Consider the following 20,346-nt stretch of genomic DNA (forward strand, 5'->3'; position numbering starts at 1 on the left):
AACACTTTTATTAAGGATCACACGATTAAATCAATCAACACTCCATGGTCAATAATAGTTTTTTAAACATGGTAATTAACAGAAATAAATACTCTTTAATAAATAGTTTCTTACATCATAAATATTGAGGTATTATGATATTTTGTGTGCTTTATGAACATACCTTAATGCAAATAAACAAGAGCATTAAACTTTTTTACATTTAAATAAATTGAGGTTTTATTAAAACACTTCAGGAGAAGTTGTCAATTTCTGTCTTCATTTCCTAAAAAACAAACAAACAAAAAATCAAGAGATTAATCAATACTCTTTGCTTGAATTAACCAATTTTGCATAATATCAATTCATATTAGCAATTTATCATCAGCTAGTTAGCATTTTTATAAGTTAGCATGAGAGGCGTCATCATAGAGCTGTGTCATCTGGCCTCCTCTAAATGTGAGATTACTTAGAAACAGGTTAACTATAAAAGATGAGCTCTGTGTAGTTGTAATACCTTAATGAGCTCCGTCTTGTTGTAGTTGTTTCTGTGTCTATAGATGCATTGAGCCAGCAGAGCATACAGCTTCTCCAGAGGCTCCACCGCAGCGCCCTCTGTTTTAGCCACAACTCTGTTCAGCAAATCCTGAGAAACACCAAGTAAAATGATCAAACACAATATTTAAATAACTATATAACTCCCATAAGGCCTCCACAGCGTCTTGTTTTAGACATTGAATAATTTCCAATTTTGTTGGTTTTTTTTTTTGTTTTGTTTTTTTTACTTTTCAGATTTATTTTTTGTTATTTACAGGCATCATACTCAATTTGTGTGATGCATTAAATATATTTTTTGCTTAAGGATAATTCATAATAAATAAAATTAAATTAAATAAAAAAAAAAACAAAAAACACACCATGTAATGCCTTCCAAAGGCTTTAAAGACAGCCCGATTGCCCCACCTTTAGCTTGTTATGGTCGACTACCAGCGCTGTTGTTCCGTGATCAGGAGCCTCCACAGATCTGTCCCCATCGATCTGATGCTTTTGCTGTGAGGCTTTCTTGTTGGTTCTTGTCTCAAGCTTTCTGTTCCCCTCTGAGAAGAAATGCATGGAGAGCAAGAAGAAGCAAAGTTGTTTACTTTTTTAAGTACTGAAATGTGTGTAAATGTCAGGTTTATCAGGGGTTCATACAGCAAACACACACACACAAGGCTGTTTTAATAAAAAAAGAAAAATGAAATTGGTCATCGATTGAAATGATTCATTCATTTAAATAATTTCATCTTGCAGAAGGAAGACATAAACTCCACTAAAAGTACAAAAAGACCTGTTTTCTCAACATCTTTCAATTCGAAATGATTTCATGCAGAGTAAACCAAAGAAAATCTTTCATTCTTAAAGACTTCAGATATACATTTCTGTGTTGGGATGTCGGAGCTTCTGTTCACATCCCAGGCTTGCGTCTGCTTGGCTCGATGCCAGAGTTCTGTCTCTGAGCGGGAAGCGTTGGCCTATTAAAGCTTGCTCAGCAGCAGTACAAGCAGAAGCAGCAGCAGCAACTTCACTACCTGTGTAAACACTTCATCTGTTCTGAAGCTCAGCTGCAGTCTGGTGAAGACTGGTTAGTAGAGTAAGATGTTTACACTGCCGCAGTTAGAGGTCCAGCACCCGCTGCAAATCTTTATTAGAAATACAAACCTAATTTGTCCAAAGGTCTGCTTTTCAATGTCTTCTTTGGGGTTGGGGCAGGCTTTGAGGCTTTTGTTTGGCGGGCGTTTGGCCTCTGTTTGGGGGCTCGGCTAGCCGGCTTACTGTCAAGCGGTTTGTGGTGGTACCCGTTCATCAGGGCGTTTCGGACTCCTGTGGCAGCATTTAAGCTGAGGTGGTACCTGGTCATGGTATCTGTCAGGTGGATTCCATCCTCATCGCTGCTATCTGACCAGCTGGATAAGCTTGACTCAGGAGAACTACTGTCCTCGCTGGTTTCAACAGCTTCGTTTTCATCTGAACTCGACTCAGAACTGGCGCTGCTGGACATGGAGGAGCAGGAAGTTGAAGTCTGGACGAGTTGCTTCTTTTTCTTAGGTTTTGGAATGACACCAGTGCTCCACTTGGATTTTCGGTGCCTTCTGTAATGCTTTTTCTTACACGCTAGAAAGAAAAGTCAGATGGAGGTTGGGGATGAGGGTAGAGAGAGAAGAGGAAGCTTCATTATACAGAGCAGAAACTCAGGGCTGAGTGCCTCCGAATCTCCATTTCTCTCCACTTAATCCTTTCATCTGCTCCTGACTCTTCAATTTCCTCTGCCTCTTAACTTTTCTCCTCTCTGCCTCTTCCTCTCCTGTAGCTCAAATGTTTATATAAAAACTCTGCAGCATCATATGATACTTTTTACTTCATGTACCATTTTAGAAGATAAGAAGCTCTTCAAGAACCAGCTTTATGACTGACATTAAAATACAGAAGAGATCTACACTTTGCCATCAGGCACATGGCAAACAGAGGTACGTTGGATCCAAAGGAAAATATTGTTTATTGTTGAGTGATGGCAGCTATCACTGTAAGAGTTTGTCACACAGCTGAAGGGTAACTCCTCAGCAGAGGCCTTGTAACCCTGAGGGGTCTGAGACTATTTTGGTTACTTGATCCTTTTGATTTTTGTCTTTAGATAGCACAAAAAAGGTTCATCGCAGCCAAGTTTAGTATATTTTTTCAGCACAATTTAAAAAGTACTTTCCATTAATGAAACCTCAAAAAGCACAGTGATGTCATGTGACCCAGTCATGATGGTGTTATTACAGACCGCTAAAAAATATTTCTGTCCTCATGCGTGAATAATAGCAAGTGAGTGCATTATGCATACAAACTAATTTATCTGAAAAATATCTGAATACTTAAAATAAATGTTAATGTTGAGCAGCGAGTTATTAGGAGGAGAATCTGTTCTTGATAAGCCTGATGAGAGAGATGCTCCCACTTCTGTGATAGCAGTCTTATAATACCTGGATTAATAAATATTAACCTTATTTTTTCGATTTCTCCATTCATCTTTCTGGGTTTATTTTTATGGCAGCAAATGAAGACAAGAATTAACTTGCAGACATGAAATTTACAGATAAAGCAGAATGTGAAAGCAGAGACAATTTCCGTGGATCAGTGACCATCTCTGACTGGATCACGTGACATTTTCGCAGTATGGAAACAGTAAAACCAGCTCATCTGGAGCAGTGTTGCCAGCTTCACTGGTAGGCTCAGGTCTGACACGTTCTCCCAGAACTGTGTGACATTGATTGACCATGGAAAACCAGATATAATGGGTTTTATTGGACTTACAGTACAAAATTTTAGTAATTTACAGTTTCTGCTCTCTGTGATTTGCAAATAGGCTGATATCAGATAATTTAGTGTACTGCTAAAGGGAGATAAAGTAACACCAGTGGTACATGTACCAGAGTTTAGGAATGATGGCATTAGAGAAAAAAAATCACCAGTAGCTTGATATTGTTTATATACTGCAATGAATTATGGGTAGCAGTCATGTCAAATAAAACTGAGCAGTTCTACTGAGATAAATGTGACTTCTTTCCTGTTGTTCTTTTGTTTGTTTTTTCCAAGTTCAACCTGATTGCAGTAAAAAAAAAAAAAGGGATGAAGGATGAAGACATCAACTGAAACAAAATACAAACATGAAGATCTGAGAGAACTGAGCAAAATGATTTGTGTCTGTGCATCATCAGAGGTGTGAATGCCTCCCGGGTTCACTGCACACTGGTGAGAGCTAAATCAGAGAAATAAAGTGTTGCATGTTGTGACTGAGAGCTGCTGTGCTTGTTTAACTTACCTGCATGCAGAGAGATGCCATTAATAAAGAAAATATAAAAAGTCAGCAGGTTATATCATGATGAAAAGACACCTTGGGGCTTGTTGGTGCTTTCACATTTGAAATAGTTGACCAACATGGCAAATGTATCATATTTATAATAAAATATTTTAGTATCAGTGGGTCATTTAAATGTATTAACACCAATAAGTTTGAGTTTCTTTTAAAAGGAGCAAAAGCATGAACATGTTTTTTCTTTCCACTTACTTCGAGATCCAGGACAGTTCCTGCAGAATGCTGATCTGCAGACACAGTTGATGCCCACTCTATGTGCCCCGGTCCGACAAAACTCTGCCAACAAAGACATTAGGTTTACTTTGTCTTTCACAGAAATGTTCAGACCAACGTCTTGAGTTAAAACTTCTGCCCTCAGCTCATTAAACCAAAGCTGGAAACAGAGAGAGAAGAAGAAGGTTTCACCTCTGTTGATTCGAGACTCTCTGATGTCCTCGCAGACTCTCTCAAAGTCTTCATTCAGCTCATCTTTGATGATGGCTCGAATCACGTCCTTCAGGGCATACGCTCGGTGACGGATATGGCGGTCTGACACACACACAGTTTCACATAAAATACGTTGTTTAACGTGTTTTATCAGCTTTTCTTTTCCAGTGCGCACAGTAAATCTGCTTCTTTTTAACTTGATAAAACCTAAAATCAAATTATGGTTTAAAAAAAAAAAAAAAAAAAAAAAAAAAAAAGAAAAATCTTCTGGATTTCCAGAAAATCTGATTGATGAAATGTCTATGAGAAAAAAACACTTTTCATCTTGTGGAAGGCCTAAAGTCATCTGAGCCTGTCAGCGTAATGATTTATGGAGCCTCTGGTGCTCCGGTGAAGAGGAATTCAGATACTTAGCATGATAATATTTAGCTGTTCTGGCTCTTCAGGATGATACAGTGGTCTCACCTGTAGGGTTGCTATCTGGGTTGTACTCGAGCGCGTTCTTCCAGATGAGGTCTGCGTCTGACATGAACTCACTGACGGTGATATACTTGTGCTCGTCGATGTTGGTCAGCAGTGTGGAGAGGTCCATGGGCTTCTTGATCACCATGAAGTAGTCTGTGACCTGGAGATAATGAAGACAGGTTTAGTGTATTTTACCGAAAATAACATTTCTTTCTTTTTCCTTCTTCTTGTTTCTGTACCAACATGTCAACAGCCTGTTTTCCTTTTAGCTGCAATTTATCATAAACCAGTCTTATCCTTCTGCAACACATTATCTGTAATGACCATCTATTATTTGTTTATCCCTTAAGTCTTTGATCAAGTTGCGTGATCAGATGACTTTCACAGTTTCAATGTTTTAAAACAGTCAGGTCACTTAGAGCGCCGCTGTCAGCTTCACTTTAAAGTACCGATTTTTAAAGTCCTTCCCAGTTTTGTTTGGAAAACTTTCCACAAGGCTTCCGAGTGTGTTTATGGGAATTTTGGACCATTCTTCCAGAAGCACATGTGTGAGTTCAGACAAAGATTATATGAATGTATTGTTTATAATTATTACAGTACCGCTGACATTTGACTGTGGAGTATTTAGTAGCGAGGAAATTTCACCACCGGGCTTGTTGCACAGGTAACAGTATCACACAGTATCACATCCCATCACAGTACCACAGCAGCATTTACTGAGCTCCTGAAACTGACCCATTCTTTCACAAATGTTTGTAGAGACAGTCTGCATGCCGAGGTGCTAGATTTTATACACCTGTGACCCTGGAAGTGATCGGAACACCTAATTTTAATCATGTGGATGGGTGGGTGAATACTTTTGGCAGTATAGTGTAGGTTCAGACCCCTAAGAGTTTAAAACCATGAGTACCAAACTGACAACTCTTATACTGTAAACAGATAAGCTTGTCACACCTCAGCCTGACATGTGTCCTGCAGAAAGGTTTGTGTATGACAATTTATTAAAAATGTCAGCAAAATAAATGACAGTCTTGTGGTGATGATACAAGTAAAAGGAGCCCAGTTTACGACCTATTTAAGGTTTAACAGGGGAGAACTATAAGTAGGACTCCTTTCAGGGGTTGAGAGAGATTATTAACTCTGCAGAGCTTCTCTGTGGTCTGAGGTCACTTGCAGGACAAACAACAGCTCATTTATTTTCTAATACTGTTCAACCTTTTTTGGCATCACATCATTCATGCTGAAAACATCACATCCAAGCTGACTGGAATTCTTTTTCTTTCATCGCCATTCTGACTTTCTGCTTTCACACGGATGGTTTCAGAATTAGGCCTGTCGCAATTAACAATAAGTGAAATAATCGCACGATAAGAAAAAATGTGCGCAATAAGTTTGCCGGACATAATGATTTTCATTTGTCTTTCTTTTCTCTCTTTGCGTTTAGGTTTTGTAGGGCATTTTGCTTTGTTTAATAAATTATGGTTTACTTTGGTTGCAACTATATGTTGCAACCACACAAAAAGTTGTTTTGAGACAGCTTTTGAGACGGGTCATGACACATTTGTTTTAAGACAATATGAACTAAACACAGCAATACAACAAGCTTCCATCTGCACTTAAAAACCAATCATCAATGGCAGTTTTCCCAGCTGGGAAATAAAACCTTGACAAACAGGCTAGCTCCATCTTCCCGACATTCCTCGATCACCGGGGTGTTTAAACGACAAATTAAATACAAACAGGACCGTGCAACATGGCGTGCACTCAGACAGCGTGGTTGGTACAGCCATGCTGGCCTTTAATATTGTTAAAATGACAACATTTTGAAAAATTTGTCAAACATTTCACAGTCAGTATGAATTGCCTGGATGAACATACATGTTACAAGCAGCAATTCCACAACTGGAAGTATGTTGATCTTTGAAAAGGTGTACTTGTACTTATTATGGCATTATTGTTATTTTAGTTGAAAATGGTCTCAAAATGACAACAATAATCACTTTGTGCAATTTTATCGTCTATCGCAGTCATTTCTGAGACAATTAATCGAATGGCAAAATTTGTTACAGTGACAGGCCTATTCAGAATATTAAATAAAATCCACTTACCTTCTCCATGTCAACAGGTTTGGTGAAGGCCTTGAAGCGTCGGTCCAGTATCAGGCGCTCCGTGATGTTACGGAGAAACAGGCGGAGCTCTCTTAGTACGTCCTCCTCCTGTTCCTCTAGACGAAGGAGCTCCTCCTCTGATAGCTGACGTGGGGGAGGTGGCGGAGCCAGAGGGAGGATCTCTGTAGCCTCAGTTTCTGGTGGAGGAAGAGTAACGTAAAATGTTCAAAGCGGTGCATTTTCTTTCCGAGCAAATGAAATACATCTCACTTACGTGCTTTATTGTTGGATGGCGGCGCCTCAGCTGCCTGGTTCAGAATGAGATCCTGAAAGAAATTGGTTCTTTCCTGCCGGGTGGGAACACTTAGGGTGTAAACCTCCCCATACTCCTCCCGAAATAGTGATTTAATCTGAGGATAGAACAAGATACACCTCAAAGTACTAGGTTGACATTTATCTCAAAATTTGATGTTAGCAAAAGGTGAAAATCTCTTCAAGAATCTACAGTGAATTTTGGAGGAAAAAAACTCTGTTCTTCTTAGAATATTTATCTGAGCCTAAATTCAGTCCTCACCTCTGGATCCAGCTCCTTATGGGGGAAGCTACAGGTGGCAAGAAGAAGGATAGGGGAAAAGGAGGGGATGCTGCCAAGCAAGCTGAGGAAAGAGGCCCTGAGTGCAGACCCTGCCGTCTCCCACCACTGCTGCAAGTGGGGGATGTAGAGGATGCTGGGAGAAGTACGCTTGGCTTCACAGAACACCTGACAAACAGAGAGATGGACCTCCTATAAACTGATTTCTTGTATAACAGAACATTTTGACACTATATTCTGTTGGTTCTCCATCTTTTAACGTGGATGACTATTATTAATATCATGAGTTTTGCATATAAAAGAAATAATCTTTGTTTTCCATCATGCTGCAGTTCCCAGTTGTCACCACTTGATGGCATTAAAGAGTCACAAGTTCTGTGCCTGAAATCTTATCCAGAAGTTTACAAGACGAAGAGTCCGGCTTTCCTCCTTGTCTACTATGCCTTTAAAAGGTAAACTGTGCAGTACGTGTTAAATTAAACTTAAATTCACATGAACATATTTAAGAGATAATATGGGACACAAAAGCCTAAGCAAATCCATTTTTTCTTTCTTGGTTTGATTTGAAAAGTCCCCCACCTCCTCATTTGACCTTCAGCTCTCTACAGCTTGATGAACAATCCTTTGAAAAATTAACAGTTGGACCTGATTCATAAATATTACAAAACAAGAGAAATTAAATAAATTCTTAGTTCATAACTTCTTAGTCACAAATATTTGTTTCTCTTATTCACTCTTACTCTTGATAAGAATTTTTAGAAATGTGGATTTTCAACAATCTCTGGGATTTTATGAGGAGTGAATAGCCGTAGTAATGGACTGATTGTTTAAACTGATGTATTGACAAGATTAACTTTCTCTGAATGCTGAATTTACCGACTTACCAAGTTCAGGAGTTAATTTACTTGACACCATAAGAAGTAAATTTATTTCCTAAAGTAGATGTATCTCCCAACATGGTTCATGAAGCATATTACAACACAGAGCAGAGTAAAACTGGACTCTGGTGGCACCTAAAGGTTTGCGTTGCATCCCTGTTCCAACAATTTCTGAATGAAGATTGAACAACATTTGAGGTTTTTTTGAGAGCTCACCTGTGCACAGGCTTCCTCTGGGGAGGTGCTGCTGACTCCAAACAACACAGCAGAGTCCAGGCTGTGCACAGTGAACCGCTCCAGAGCGTGCAGAACTGCTGGAGCCAAGTGGGAGGTCTGACCAGACTCAGGTCGGCCTACCAGGAGCATCCGTGGGCGGTGAGACATCGGGTGTTTGACTGCACTCCTGTAAGAAGAAGCGCAGCAGGTATTTAATTGAAGGTATGACAGTTCTTAGAATCTATAAAAATTATGAATAAGCCAGACAAATCTTCTCATTTGGCACCATGCTTGTCCATATATTTTACTCAGTGGTGAAGATTTATCCTGGACTTAAAGAAGAGCTGACTCACTGGACAAAGTGGAGAAATTTTTTGTTCTGGGAGATGGAGGGTGCAGAGATGCTGTAGGTTGTGGAGCTTTCGCCCTCTCCACACATCAGACCATCGTCAAGGACACCAGAGGTAAGATCTGAAGAGCAACAAAAAAAAAACACAAACAAGGCAAAGAAAAAAAGACAAGTGGTGTTTGTGAAGCAGTTGAAATGTGTTAATCCATCTCTAACCAACACGTCTGACTCACCTGGCTCCCTCTTCCTCTTCATCCCCTGCTCCGCGTGTGGGAACAGCCTTTGCAGAACCTCCAGGATGTGCTGCAGGGCGGTCCCCAGCAGTGGGTGAACTACAGGTGACAGAGGTTTGGCAGGAGTGGCGGCGGAGCGGTGCGAGGCTGGAGACATCTTCCTCATAGCTGCCACAAAGTCACAGCTGCTGACAGAGATGGAGGAGACGTCCAACAGGAGTTTCTGTGAGGTGCCATATATCTGTGGGTAGCGACGACGCAGAGCGCACAGCGCCGCCTCGGTGCACACCGCCCTGATGTCAGCGCCACAGTAACCTGAGAGCGAAGGGGGAGTCATCGAGTTTATCAAGCAAAAGAAGAAAAATATAATGAAACACTAAAGAAAATTTCACTGCAGCATCTCTTACCGACACATTTCTCAGCCAGTTCGTCTAGAAAATCTTCAGACGGGGTCGGTTTCCACTGCCGGGTGTGGATTTTCAGAATCTCTCTACGAGACTGAAATACAAAGTCCCACAGATGGCTTAGTTTAATGGAATTTAGTTACTAATAAACAAATACAGATTGAATCAATAAGTAAAAATGAAAAGTCAGGTGGAAAACATAACAAAATGAGAGGATTGTAGAGAACAAAACCTAAGTATGTTTTCTCTCTGAAGCAGAAATACATTTTCACTGTTATGTAAAAACTAGATGCAGAAATACTGCAAAGTAAAGTGTCACCTCTCTGTCTGGCAGGCCAAAGAGAAACTCCCTGTCGAAGCGTCCTGGACGGCGCAGTGCTGGATCGATGGAATCCAACCTGTTTGTTGCACCGATGACCACAACTTCTCCTCGACTGTCCAGCCCGTCCATCAGAGCCAGAAGTGTTGACACGATGGAACTGCAGGGATTAAAAAGGTCATTGACTCTTAGTCTTCACAAAAAAGATAAAAGTAAAAAAGAAAAAAAAAGTTAAAGTAAGCCATAATAAAGGAGTAGCAACTGGATTTTCTCTGAGATTCCTGAAGAAACCATTGGCTTGAAGGGGGTAAAAGATCTAGGCTATGATCATCTATGCTAAACCCACAATAAACAAAGGAGATGGTTTTTATAATCATTCAGCAGCTTCCTCCAGCGGTGTCCACATATTCCCTCTGAGACAACTTAATATAAATTCACTTCTTGAAACAGATGACTCTAAAAGTCCCCATAACACTGAGCTGGTCACAGATCTAGAAACCTAATCTCTAACCTGAGACTCGGCTATAACTGAAGAATCCTGTTGGAAGAGACCTGATTCATATTCAACAGACCCAATTAAAACAACTGCCTTTGTTTTCACATTAAATACTATGATTTGTACCATGAACTATATGATCTACAATCACAATGATTTGAATGAGAAAGAATCCACACAGAAACATAGAACAGTTCTGCTTGTTTGGCTGTAGTGTTATTGTGTGGGAGATGCTTGCTGCTAAACAGACAACAATGAAAAAGTTGCAAAGACCTGTGGATCTGATCCTGTCTGCTGGATCGTACTGGAGCCAAGCCATCAATCTCATCAAAGAAGATGATAGATGGACGCTTCAAATAAGCCTGATGAAAAGAGAAAAAGAAAAAAAAAAAAACAGATGAGAGGCAATTTTAGAAGTCATTTAGCTGACTTCTGTATTTTTTGTTGAGACTGAATGGAAGAACTATTTTAGCTTTTTAGTACCATCAGATACCCTTAAACAAAAGGTAAAAAGTTAAATTTTCCCTAGACATATTTTAGGTTATTTAGAATTTGGAAAAATTACACTAACCTGGTAAGAAAAAAATAATGACAGAGAATAACAGAAAACTATTTAAGTGTAAATGTATTTAGCTTAGTTTCAGTGGCTTCTTTATTCAATCCATCCAAGGAGTTAACCCTTCTAAAAATAGTGAAAAGTACTTAAAAATAAGGTTGCAGTACTGAATTGCAAAGTCAAGTGGTTACTGAGCCCTTCATCACGGTCTGTTCTGCAGTTGGCCAGCAGGAGGCAGCAAGGTGACATCAGTTTGCAGTTACCTGTTCGAACAGCAGCCGCAGCTGCCGCTCCGACTCGCCAACCCACTTGCTGAGGCAGTCAGCTCCTTTCCTCATGAAGAACGCTACCTTTCTGTTACCATGGCTACACTCATTGGCCAACGCCCGGGCAACTAGTGTTTTCCCGGTCCCAGGAGGACCATAAAACAAACAGCCTCTGGAGAGAGAAAGAATATCCTGATTATTTTTTTCATGTATTAAGCTTTTGTCTGGTTTACTTTCAGCCTGTTCTGTGTGATTCTTGTTGTTCTGTTTCAGGTCCATCAGAATGGAGAGAAGAGATATTTTTTCACAACTTGGTGCAGGCTTGCAAACTGTTTTAACTCTATCCAGTATTTACTTCATTCACAAGCAGCAAAGTGCTGTGCACCGTGTGTCACCTGGGGGGCTGGATTTTGAAGTTGTCAAAGACTTCTGGGTAGAGAAGTGGAAAGACAACCATCTCCTTCAGAGCTGAGATATGACCTGACAAACCTCCAATACTGTCAAAGCCCACCTAAAAAGTAAAGGGCAGAAAAGAAACAAAGTAGAAAGGATGTAAGAGTCAACAGAGAAGCAGAAGAAATTTTGGGCAGAATGGGGAAGATTGATGGAGCCATTTTTATAAATTTACACAAACTGCAAGGAGGGGATTGCAGGAGGTAAAAAGATTGTTTACTGACTGATTTGAGGATATAATGCAACTCACTGACTGATCGATGGCCATAGGATCAATATCTGCCAGACGTGATCCTGCAGCTATTTTTTCTCTTTGAGTACCAAGAACGTCATCAGCATTCAGACCAAGAGAGCGAGAACTGTAAGAAAAAAGAACATGTGACATCAACAGTATTAGGGTTATCAGACTAGTTTACTGATCATTTGTATCAATTTAAAAAAAGCCAATCAAATTGGCTGATGAGAGGTTGTGAGTTTATAAAATCCCATCAGGGTTTATCTCAGCTCATGGGATTAACAATGTGGCACATTAAGACTTTTCTTGGTTTTTGGGCCAATTTAAACTCTAAAATGGGAGTTTCAGATATTCACCATCATTTCTCCATGTAGGACCAGTTTACACGTTTCTGGGACAAAAAACATTATAGTAGATAACACTCCTTATAAAACTACATGTTGATGCTTTTAAATTTTGCTAGCTCTCCATGCCTAACAAAAGCTAAGTATATCCAGTCTCATGAGTTAAAACTTAAAAGCAAGCTGCTCTTCATGATGTTGAAGCTTTTACTTCATGCTGCTTAGAAACAGTTTTAACATCTAAAAACAAGGTTTCCTGGAAAGCTTTTCTCCTCTGTAGTTTAGTCTTCCAGGCAGGGAAATACCGTGTGGCCTTTAACCTGAACTAAAAACATTTCACAGTGTATAAACCTAAAGCGGGGGCTTGTTGCACATGAGTCTGTTCAAGAGAACAGGAGAGAAAGACACTGTTAGAGCTCTGGGTCAAGATGTTTATGGTCTGTCTACCGACCTGCTGGACGCCTGTTCCTCTTCATCGTTGGAGTCATCATCATCATCAGAATGATTGGACCACGCACTTTGATTAGATCTGGTAGAAGGAATAAACCAAAATATGAATGGTGAGTGTTTCAGACAAAGGAAAAGTGTGACTGTGTGTGTCTCTTGGAGTGATTGTGGCATTTAATTATTGATTAGACAAGTTTGGCTCCTTCTTTAGAAAGTTGGGATTTTTGTAAAAACAACTTATTTTGATTTACAGACTTATGTGGATCAAATAAATCACACAAGATGAACACTACTAATTTCTCCAATTTTGCCCAAACCTTTGACTTGTAGGCTACTGTACTGTATAAAGCTGTTTGGCTAACGTACTATGAAGTCTGGATAAATTTTATTTCTTTTTTAATGAAATGCAGCAGTGATTTAATAGCTGTATAAAGCTACACATATATGTTTGTGACGTCTGTTAGATGTGTTCAGAGTCTGACCTGAAGGCTTTTCTGCGGGTTGTGTTTGGTCCAGAGGCGCTGATCCGAAAGGTTCCTCTCAGAAACTCTTTACAACATCAGAGCAAATAAAATAATCAAAACTGGAAATTTATAAACTTCTGGACTTCAACATGTTAAATAATACTTGTAGTGTTTTTCTGCAGATTTATCTCTGGTTGATTATTTCCTAAGAATGAATTGGCAAAAGCATACTGTCACTGCTTTAATGACACTGATACATTCTGCCCACTGAAGATGCACAACAAACTAAAATGTTTAACTCTTTGGACTGGCCTTTTGTAAATCATATCAATGATCTGACTGTGTAACAAAAAAAATGTAGATAAGATGTACATATTTTGATGTGGTCCCTGGGATGTCTGCTGGTACTCACCACTGCTGGGGCCCTGATAGAGCGAAGACGCCCGGCTCAGTTTAGCATCAAAGTTCTGGTTCACGCTAGAGTTGCTGTCTTCATCTGCAGTCGCTCCACGTCCACTGTCCTCATCAACTGCTCATGAAAACACCACAGAAGAAGAAAATAAATACATCTCCCTGTCTTTGCTTGTCCTTCTTGGCTTTAGGAATTTAACAAACCATTGTCGTCCTCACTGTTGCTGAGCTCTCTCTGTGGCGGGACTGATCTTTTCTGAGATTTAGAGTAGATCTTCTGAAAATTAATCAGAAAAAAAAAACAGTGAGAAACTTGTGAGAATTTCATTTAAAATATAAATGTAAAATTGGAGACTGAAAGAAAACTATGGGCCGATGATGCAGCTTTGTCAGATTTAACTAATGTTGGTTAAAAAGAACGGATCTGAGGAAAGGAAGTTCTGGATTTACTCAAAGTGAAGAATTGATGCAATATGATGGCTTCCTTACCAAAGCTACTTTTCTAATTAACTATCATTAAATTAATATAACTACACTTAACTGGAATAATTATAATTAAAAGCCACACATGAATAAGATTTAACCACACAGCAGTACAGTGGGCTATGACTGGACTTAATAGGACATAAGCTAGATCTGCTTCTTTTCTGTTTTAAGTGCTTTGACATGACAAAGTCTACTCTGAAATGGTTGATGGATTCCTTCTGAAACCAGCCATTGGAACAACAAATAAGAAGACTATTTGTTTCTCTACTTGTGGACACACAACCAAACTGAAGCAAAGGAAATAAAGTTTACTCTTTAGCACCTCAGTGACAGATAAACAAAATTAACCCTTTCTAAGATCACTCATTTCTACGCTAAGATTTGTTGACATTTAATGATTGTTCCTCCGGTGTGAAAACTTTGTCTCAAGTGAAACAGAAAAAAACTACACATCACTTACTTTTCAATTTTTAATTGATTCATTTTGTAGATTTCAGAGACAAATGTAAAGAAAACAGATTGATTTCCATTGCTTTTTTATGAGAATGTGTTTTTTCATACCTACATGTTTATTGCATTTTCAAGAATTAAACATAAAATAGTGTCTACATGTCATTACAGTAACACACATCAATCAACAGAGCCACATTTCATTTTAATAAGATAAAAATGTTAGTTGGAGTCTGACTGATTAGTCCAGAATGGCAAATGTAAAGGCTGTGAAACAAGAGCCATCTCCTTCGCATGTCTTCAAACAGTAAAAGTGTCTTTCTTTTTGAAGATTAAGGTGGTATCTCTGATTAGAACATTCAGCCTTATTTGTGTTATCACTGAGACCATTTCAGTCAATTAAATCAGAGGGACTGACTGAAACACAGTGTTGCCCATAAAGCTGCAAAGCAATATTGATCCATCTGAATAGGAAATTGTAAAAGCGCTCAGTGACCCAAATATCTAAATTTTGCCTTCTAAACTTCTAAACTTAATGTGATATAAACTCATGAAAACAAAAATAAAGGCTGGTGTTCCTTGAGGCTTCAGCTGCCCCCAATATGCTGGCAGCTGATAGAGGCACAGGCCCCCCACCATGAGCTGAGAGCAGAAGGATGACAGGGTGTACCGTGCTCGTAGTGAGCTGATAAGAGAGGCATTGCCCACCCTGACTGAGTGTGTTTAGACAAAAATGTGAGATGTGGTTTTAAAGCTTCTGCAGAATGTAAACAAAGTCTCGACATGTGGTTAAAAAAAGCAACAGCTTCAGGAGTTCTGCCCAAAGCTGAGCTACATTTAGAAACAGCAGAAATACATAGATGGATAATAAAATCAAGTAAATGTAGCTTCATCTGTGTGGCAGAAAGCTTTAATAGCAATTTCTTTAAACAAAATAATTTCCACTTTCTTTTATTAAATGACCCAAAAATATCAGGGACACATTTCAATTTAAACAGTATGCTGCTAATTTTAATCTGATTCCAGGAAATGTTTAAAGGAAACACTGAGACAGAGACTTATATGGAAACATATTTACCACTGTTGCATCATCTCTTTTTACAGAGTGTTACATCACAAAACTCTCACAAGACTTACTACTTAAGTTTGAAAGCAAAATCTTCCACTCTTGCCTCATAGTTGATTTCAGGAGCATAATCATTTTGGGCTTTCTTTGCCTAGTTTTGTTTTCTTTAATCTCTTAAGTGGTCAAAGGTTTTCAAACAGATCAGAGTTATCCAGAGTCTAAAACTTCAGACCCCAGCTGGTGTAATACTGGCATAGTGTGGTTTAGTATGCACTTGCTGAACCCAGCAAGCCCTTCCCTGAACATGGATGGAGGCTGCACGCACAGTGATTTTCATCTTTTTTTTCTGCTATCGAGAATGGTGGACTACTCCTTACTTTCATTTCTAAAACATGTGGCTTCTGTAGGATCAGTTTCCAATCAATCTAATTATTTCAGTTCATATAAATGTTATTAATATAGCTAAACCGTTCAAATCAGAGCTACACAGAAGGAAAACAAATTACTGTCTTAGAGCTACATTTAGTAAAATTAAAGGAGAAAACCTGTTTCGGAACAGAAAGAGAATAACGCTCATGGTGAACTCAGGTATCTGCATGTCAATGCACAAAGTGAGCTGCAACTATCCAAACCTGCTACACTCACAGGTGTAGAGAAAAAAACAAACAAAAAGTTTCTCAAGACCAAACACACAAGGCTGGGAAAGACTCTCCGGTCAAAGCTTCTACTACAAATGCATAAGAAAAGAAAACATTTCTCTTTATTTGCAGATCAGTGTTTCTATCTCAAGCTGAGTTACTCACTCCTTCTTTGTTGTTATTATTCTTGATCTTCATGTTGTCCCCCTTCTTTGGGTCAATCCTGATTGTAGTAACCATGAAAGTATAGATGAGAAAGTCATTATTTATTAATTTACCCAAATTTTACAAAACACTACAAGGATAATGAAGCCTAACAACTTTTTAAAAAATGCCTGAATGTTTAAATGTACACATTTATTGAATATCACCATAAAGGAAGCTGCAAAAGAAAAAAAACAGCCTAAAATGACCAATGGTTTCAGGCCTAACAACAACATGAAAAACCACAGAGCTGTCTTACTTGTTGTTGATCCCATTGAATATGTTGGAGGCCTGGTACCTGCTGGTTTGTTTGGTCGGTCTGGTGCTTCTCCTCAAGCCACTCCTCCTGCCACCTGGAGTGATATGTTGCAAAAACTCAGTAGAAGTTCTGACAAATATTGTTAGTCTTTTGGATTTAATGATGGAGGTTCCCCACTATGTGAGAAACAAATACTTCCAAATAATTTTTTTAATGAAATCTTTACAAATTACTCATGATCTTTAGGCTCTTAGACAGAGCTGTGTTAGAAAAGAAAAACTCTTAAGCGGATGTCAGTGTGAGGGTTCATAACAACTGTCACTGAGTAGAGTTTATCTCTATATCCTAAAATACAAGTTAAAAGTCACGCCAAGAAAAAAATACACACAAAGGTCTGCCTTGAGTCCCTTTCTTAAGAAAACTTCAAAACTTACCAACAGAACTCAGCAGCCTTGAAGATCTCCTATAAGCACAAGACAAACATCTGTGTGAGAAAACTGAAAACTATTGAATGATTTGTCTTAGTACTGAATGTGTATTTGGCATGCAGACAACGGTTTCCTGAATGAAAATTAAGCTCTAAAAGATAAAAATATATGAAAATTAATTTAAATAAGTACTTGATTTCCTGGATGAAAAGAAGCACGAAAATGTCTCACAGAAAAACAACACAGGACATTTTTAAACAGAATATGTAATCTTGACCACTAACCTGATGCGAGTCCTCTCTGGTTTCACTTGCTGAACCTCGTGTGCTTCTGAATCAGAGTAATCTTGGTCTTCGTCCTCAGTAAGAAATCCCTAAAAGTACTTCAAATGTTAGTTCGCCGTCACCCCTTGTTGCCGTATACACACTTAACAATGAATAACATTCATTTATTTTCTGTTGTGCCAACAAGCAGCCATCCCAGAAAACTGGCTTCCAAATGTGAAATACGAAAACAAGCCGAAGAAAATGATAAAAAATGGACCTTCTGATCATCAAACATCCTTTACACATCCTGTCTTGATGTCAAGCCAAGCCTGGTTATTATTTTGCTTATTGTACTGTCATGAAGTTCAACGCTTAAATTGCTAAATGCTTCATTCAGCATATTAAGTGGTCAACCAGCTAATAATACCAAGATGTGGGCGTTTGTAATTTTGGACTAAGCTTACTCTGCTGTATACGACTATGAAGATTATCTTTGTCACTGTAATTTTTTGGACTCCAGATTGTTGTAAATAGTCTGTATTACTTGTCAGATATATATATATATATATATATATATATATATATATACACATATATATATATATATATATACATATATATATATATATATATACATATATATATATATATATATATATATGTATGTATGTATTATTGAACAAAAAACAAACAAGCAGATTATACATCAACTAACAATATTGACTCTCTGATTATAATTTAATATTTTTACTTTACATTCCAAAAACCACTCGCATTTAAAATGTTTTAATCTATAAAACATTAAAATTACCAAAGGTTGCAGTTTGTTTATCCAGAAGAATGCAAATGTTGCATTTAAATGGAACAAGAGTATGTCAAGAGCAGGACACGAGTTTAAGTATTTAAAACAGATTCCACAAATAATGACAAAAGTTAAAAAAAAAAAAAAAAAAAAAGATTTGTATAGTTACATAATATTCATCTATACGCCATAGAAAATATTGGCTAACCTAAAAAAAATGTATCAAAATTTATGGGATGAAAATGGTCTTTTTGCATCATTGGTGATGTTTAATGCACCCTGATCAAATTAAACATTCTCCCCCTAATATGTTTAACATAAATCTTATCCATTAATATCTACTTCCACACGTGTTCGTTGGCTTCAATAACTTCATAAACAAACTGTGTACAATTAAAACTCAAAAGATGCAGCGAAGCTTCTTGAATTATGTTACATGTAGACTCACATTAGACAGTCCACACTCCTTCAGCCGGGTAAATGTGCACCTCCGGTTTTTTTGGGCAACTCGTGACAGGGTCTTGGAGTCTTTGGCCATCCTGCATCTTCCCCGTGGCCGCCCGCCGCTCTGATCCGCGTTCCTAAGACCTCTACCGCCACGCGTCACCATGGTAACAACACACGCACAAGCTGACACCGGAGATGGTCACCGTTAGCTTACAGGTTATTTAACAAGGAGTGAAAAGGAACAGACGCCAGCATATTCACCTCCAAGTGTTTACAGTTGTTTTTGCGGAGACAAACAACCCTCTGCACCGTCTGTAGAGGCAGAGCTGAAACTCAAACACACCCCAAACACAGTTTGATAAGCCGACGGAGAGTTGGCAGAATGCTCCGCCGATTCAAAACGCGGAGCTCTGCCGCCGTCTAGCGACGTCATGACGTAAAGTACGTGTTAGTTGAATGAAAAAGGCTCAAAAGCATACATGTACAGTTGTGCTCATATGTATTCATACCCTTTCATTAAAGAAGGAAAAAAACAGCTGCTTGTAAAATAAGCTGAAATTGACTAAAGTAATAATAAATAAAAATTTTATGAAAATCATTACATTATTTTCGAATATAAATAAAGTAACAAAACGTTTTCTACTGATAAATTAAAATAATCTATAATAAAATGGAAAGAACTGGTGTAATTCATGGTGTAAATAAATTACTTTCAATTCTGTGTCACAGTATACTTTATGCTGGGTTCAAACACTGAGGAAACAAACTATATGTATTTTATTGTTATATATTGTTATATTATATACAGTATAATATTATTCATAAACCCTTTCATTAAAGGAGGAAAAAAAACGACTGCTTGTAAAATAAGCTAAAAATGACTAAAGTAATAATAAATAAAAAAAATTTATGAAAATCATTACATTATTTTCTAATTCTGGTTCAATAGAAATATTTTTTGAAAAGCAAACAAATTAGATAATTTATTACATATTATATCACTCATAAACTAATATTTTGTTGAACAATCCTTTAATGTTTCCGCTACAATCAGGTGTCTTCTGTTCCTCTAAGTCAGACTTCTGCACCTGTTGACAGGTATTTTGTACCACTGTTCAACAGAAAAGTGCTCTAATTTGTCCAGGACCAATTTGTTTGGGTTTTTTTTTTCTTTCTTCAACTCAATTAAATGAAAGAACATATTTTATTCTAGATAAGCATGTTAACATATTATTCAATATTACTTCATTAACATGGTCATTGATTGTAAAAGCCTAAAAGTTTAACACTTCAAACATCACACTCACCCACACTATCCTCAAATTTATATGTATGAACATAAAGCGTGTGACCACAAGGAATTATAGGACAGAACTATCTCTTTTCTTCAATAAATGATGGTCCAAAGAACCCAATACCAATAAAGACTACAAAAACGCCTTGAATCTTATTTCTTTAGTATTTCAACTGTTCAAGTTACCCTTAAAACAGCTGAATGACTTCTGAGTGTGTGTCCAAATAACTTAGATGCAAACTGAAACTAAATAAATAAATCAATAAGGCAGAGCTGCAATATGCTACATGTAAACACTTAGAGGAAAGTATTCTATTGGACCAATGTGAGTTTCAGAAGAAAAGAAAAGCACCCACCTGAGTGAAATCAAATTAATATTTTTTCCTAAGGAAGAAAACATTAGTCTGTCTGCTTTTTCTAGTGATAGTTTATTTTGAATCCCCCCCCCAAAAAAAGATAAAAAATGATGA

At 38.0% G+C, this 20,346-nt stretch overlaps 1 protein-coding gene across 2 annotated transcripts; it reads right to left on the minus strand.

Annotated features, from left to right (window-relative positions):
- Window positions 1-126: 126 nt before the first annotated feature.
- LOC306769649 (ATPase family AAA domain-containing protein 2-like) lies at window positions 127-18,752 on the minus strand. Of its 2 annotated transcripts, none has more exons than XM_079258334.1 (28): window positions 18,584-18,752; window positions 17,352-17,440; window positions 17,074-17,102; window positions 16,640-16,733; window positions 16,342-16,399; window positions 13,756-13,813; window positions 13,538-13,654; window positions 13,144-13,210; window positions 12,666-12,743; window positions 11,889-11,997; window positions 11,581-11,696; window positions 11,183-11,357; window positions 10,637-10,725; window positions 9,868-10,027; window positions 9,552-9,642; window positions 9,145-9,459; window positions 8,916-9,033; window positions 8,563-8,749; window positions 7,451-7,636; window positions 7,151-7,286; window positions 6,877-7,073; window positions 4,769-4,928; window positions 4,283-4,405; window positions 4,070-4,153; window positions 1,681-2,133; window positions 943-1,076; window positions 497-625; window positions 127-265 (listed from the first exon to the last, which is right to left on the minus strand). In XM_079258334.1, exons 1-28 carry the CDS (start codon window positions 18,743-18,745, stop codon window positions 233-235), a joined length of 3,747 nt encoding a protein of 1,248 aa, XP_079114460.1. In that variant the 5' UTR covers window positions 18,746-18,752; the 3' UTR covers window positions 127-232. The 2 variants fall into 2 exon arrangements, with proteins under 2 accessions (XP_079114460.1, XP_079114459.1); XM_079258333.1 differs by having other exon boundaries at window positions 13,741-13,813.
- Window positions 18,753-20,346: the final 1,594 nt, after the last annotated feature.

Source organism: Telmatherina bonti, assembly GCF_933228915.1.
Source record: "Telmatherina bonti genome assembly, chromosome: 19".
Classification (NCBI taxonomy): domain Eukaryota; kingdom Metazoa; phylum Chordata; class Actinopteri; order Atheriniformes; family Telmatherinidae; genus Telmatherina; species Telmatherina bonti.

Coding starts and splice junctions, on each gene's coding strand:
- LOC306769649 (XM_079258333.1), bottom strand. CDS start 18,745: ATGGTGACGCGTGGCGGTAGAGGTCTTAGGAACGCGGATCAGAGCGGC. Junction 17,441..18,583: donor AGGAGTGTGGACTGTCTAAT/GTGAGTCTACAT, acceptor AAGTACTTTTAG/GGATTTCTTACTGAGGACGA. Junction 11,697..11,888: donor CTATGGCCATCGATCAGTCA/GTGAGTTGCATT, acceptor TTTACTTTTTAG/GTGGGCTTTGACAGTATTGG.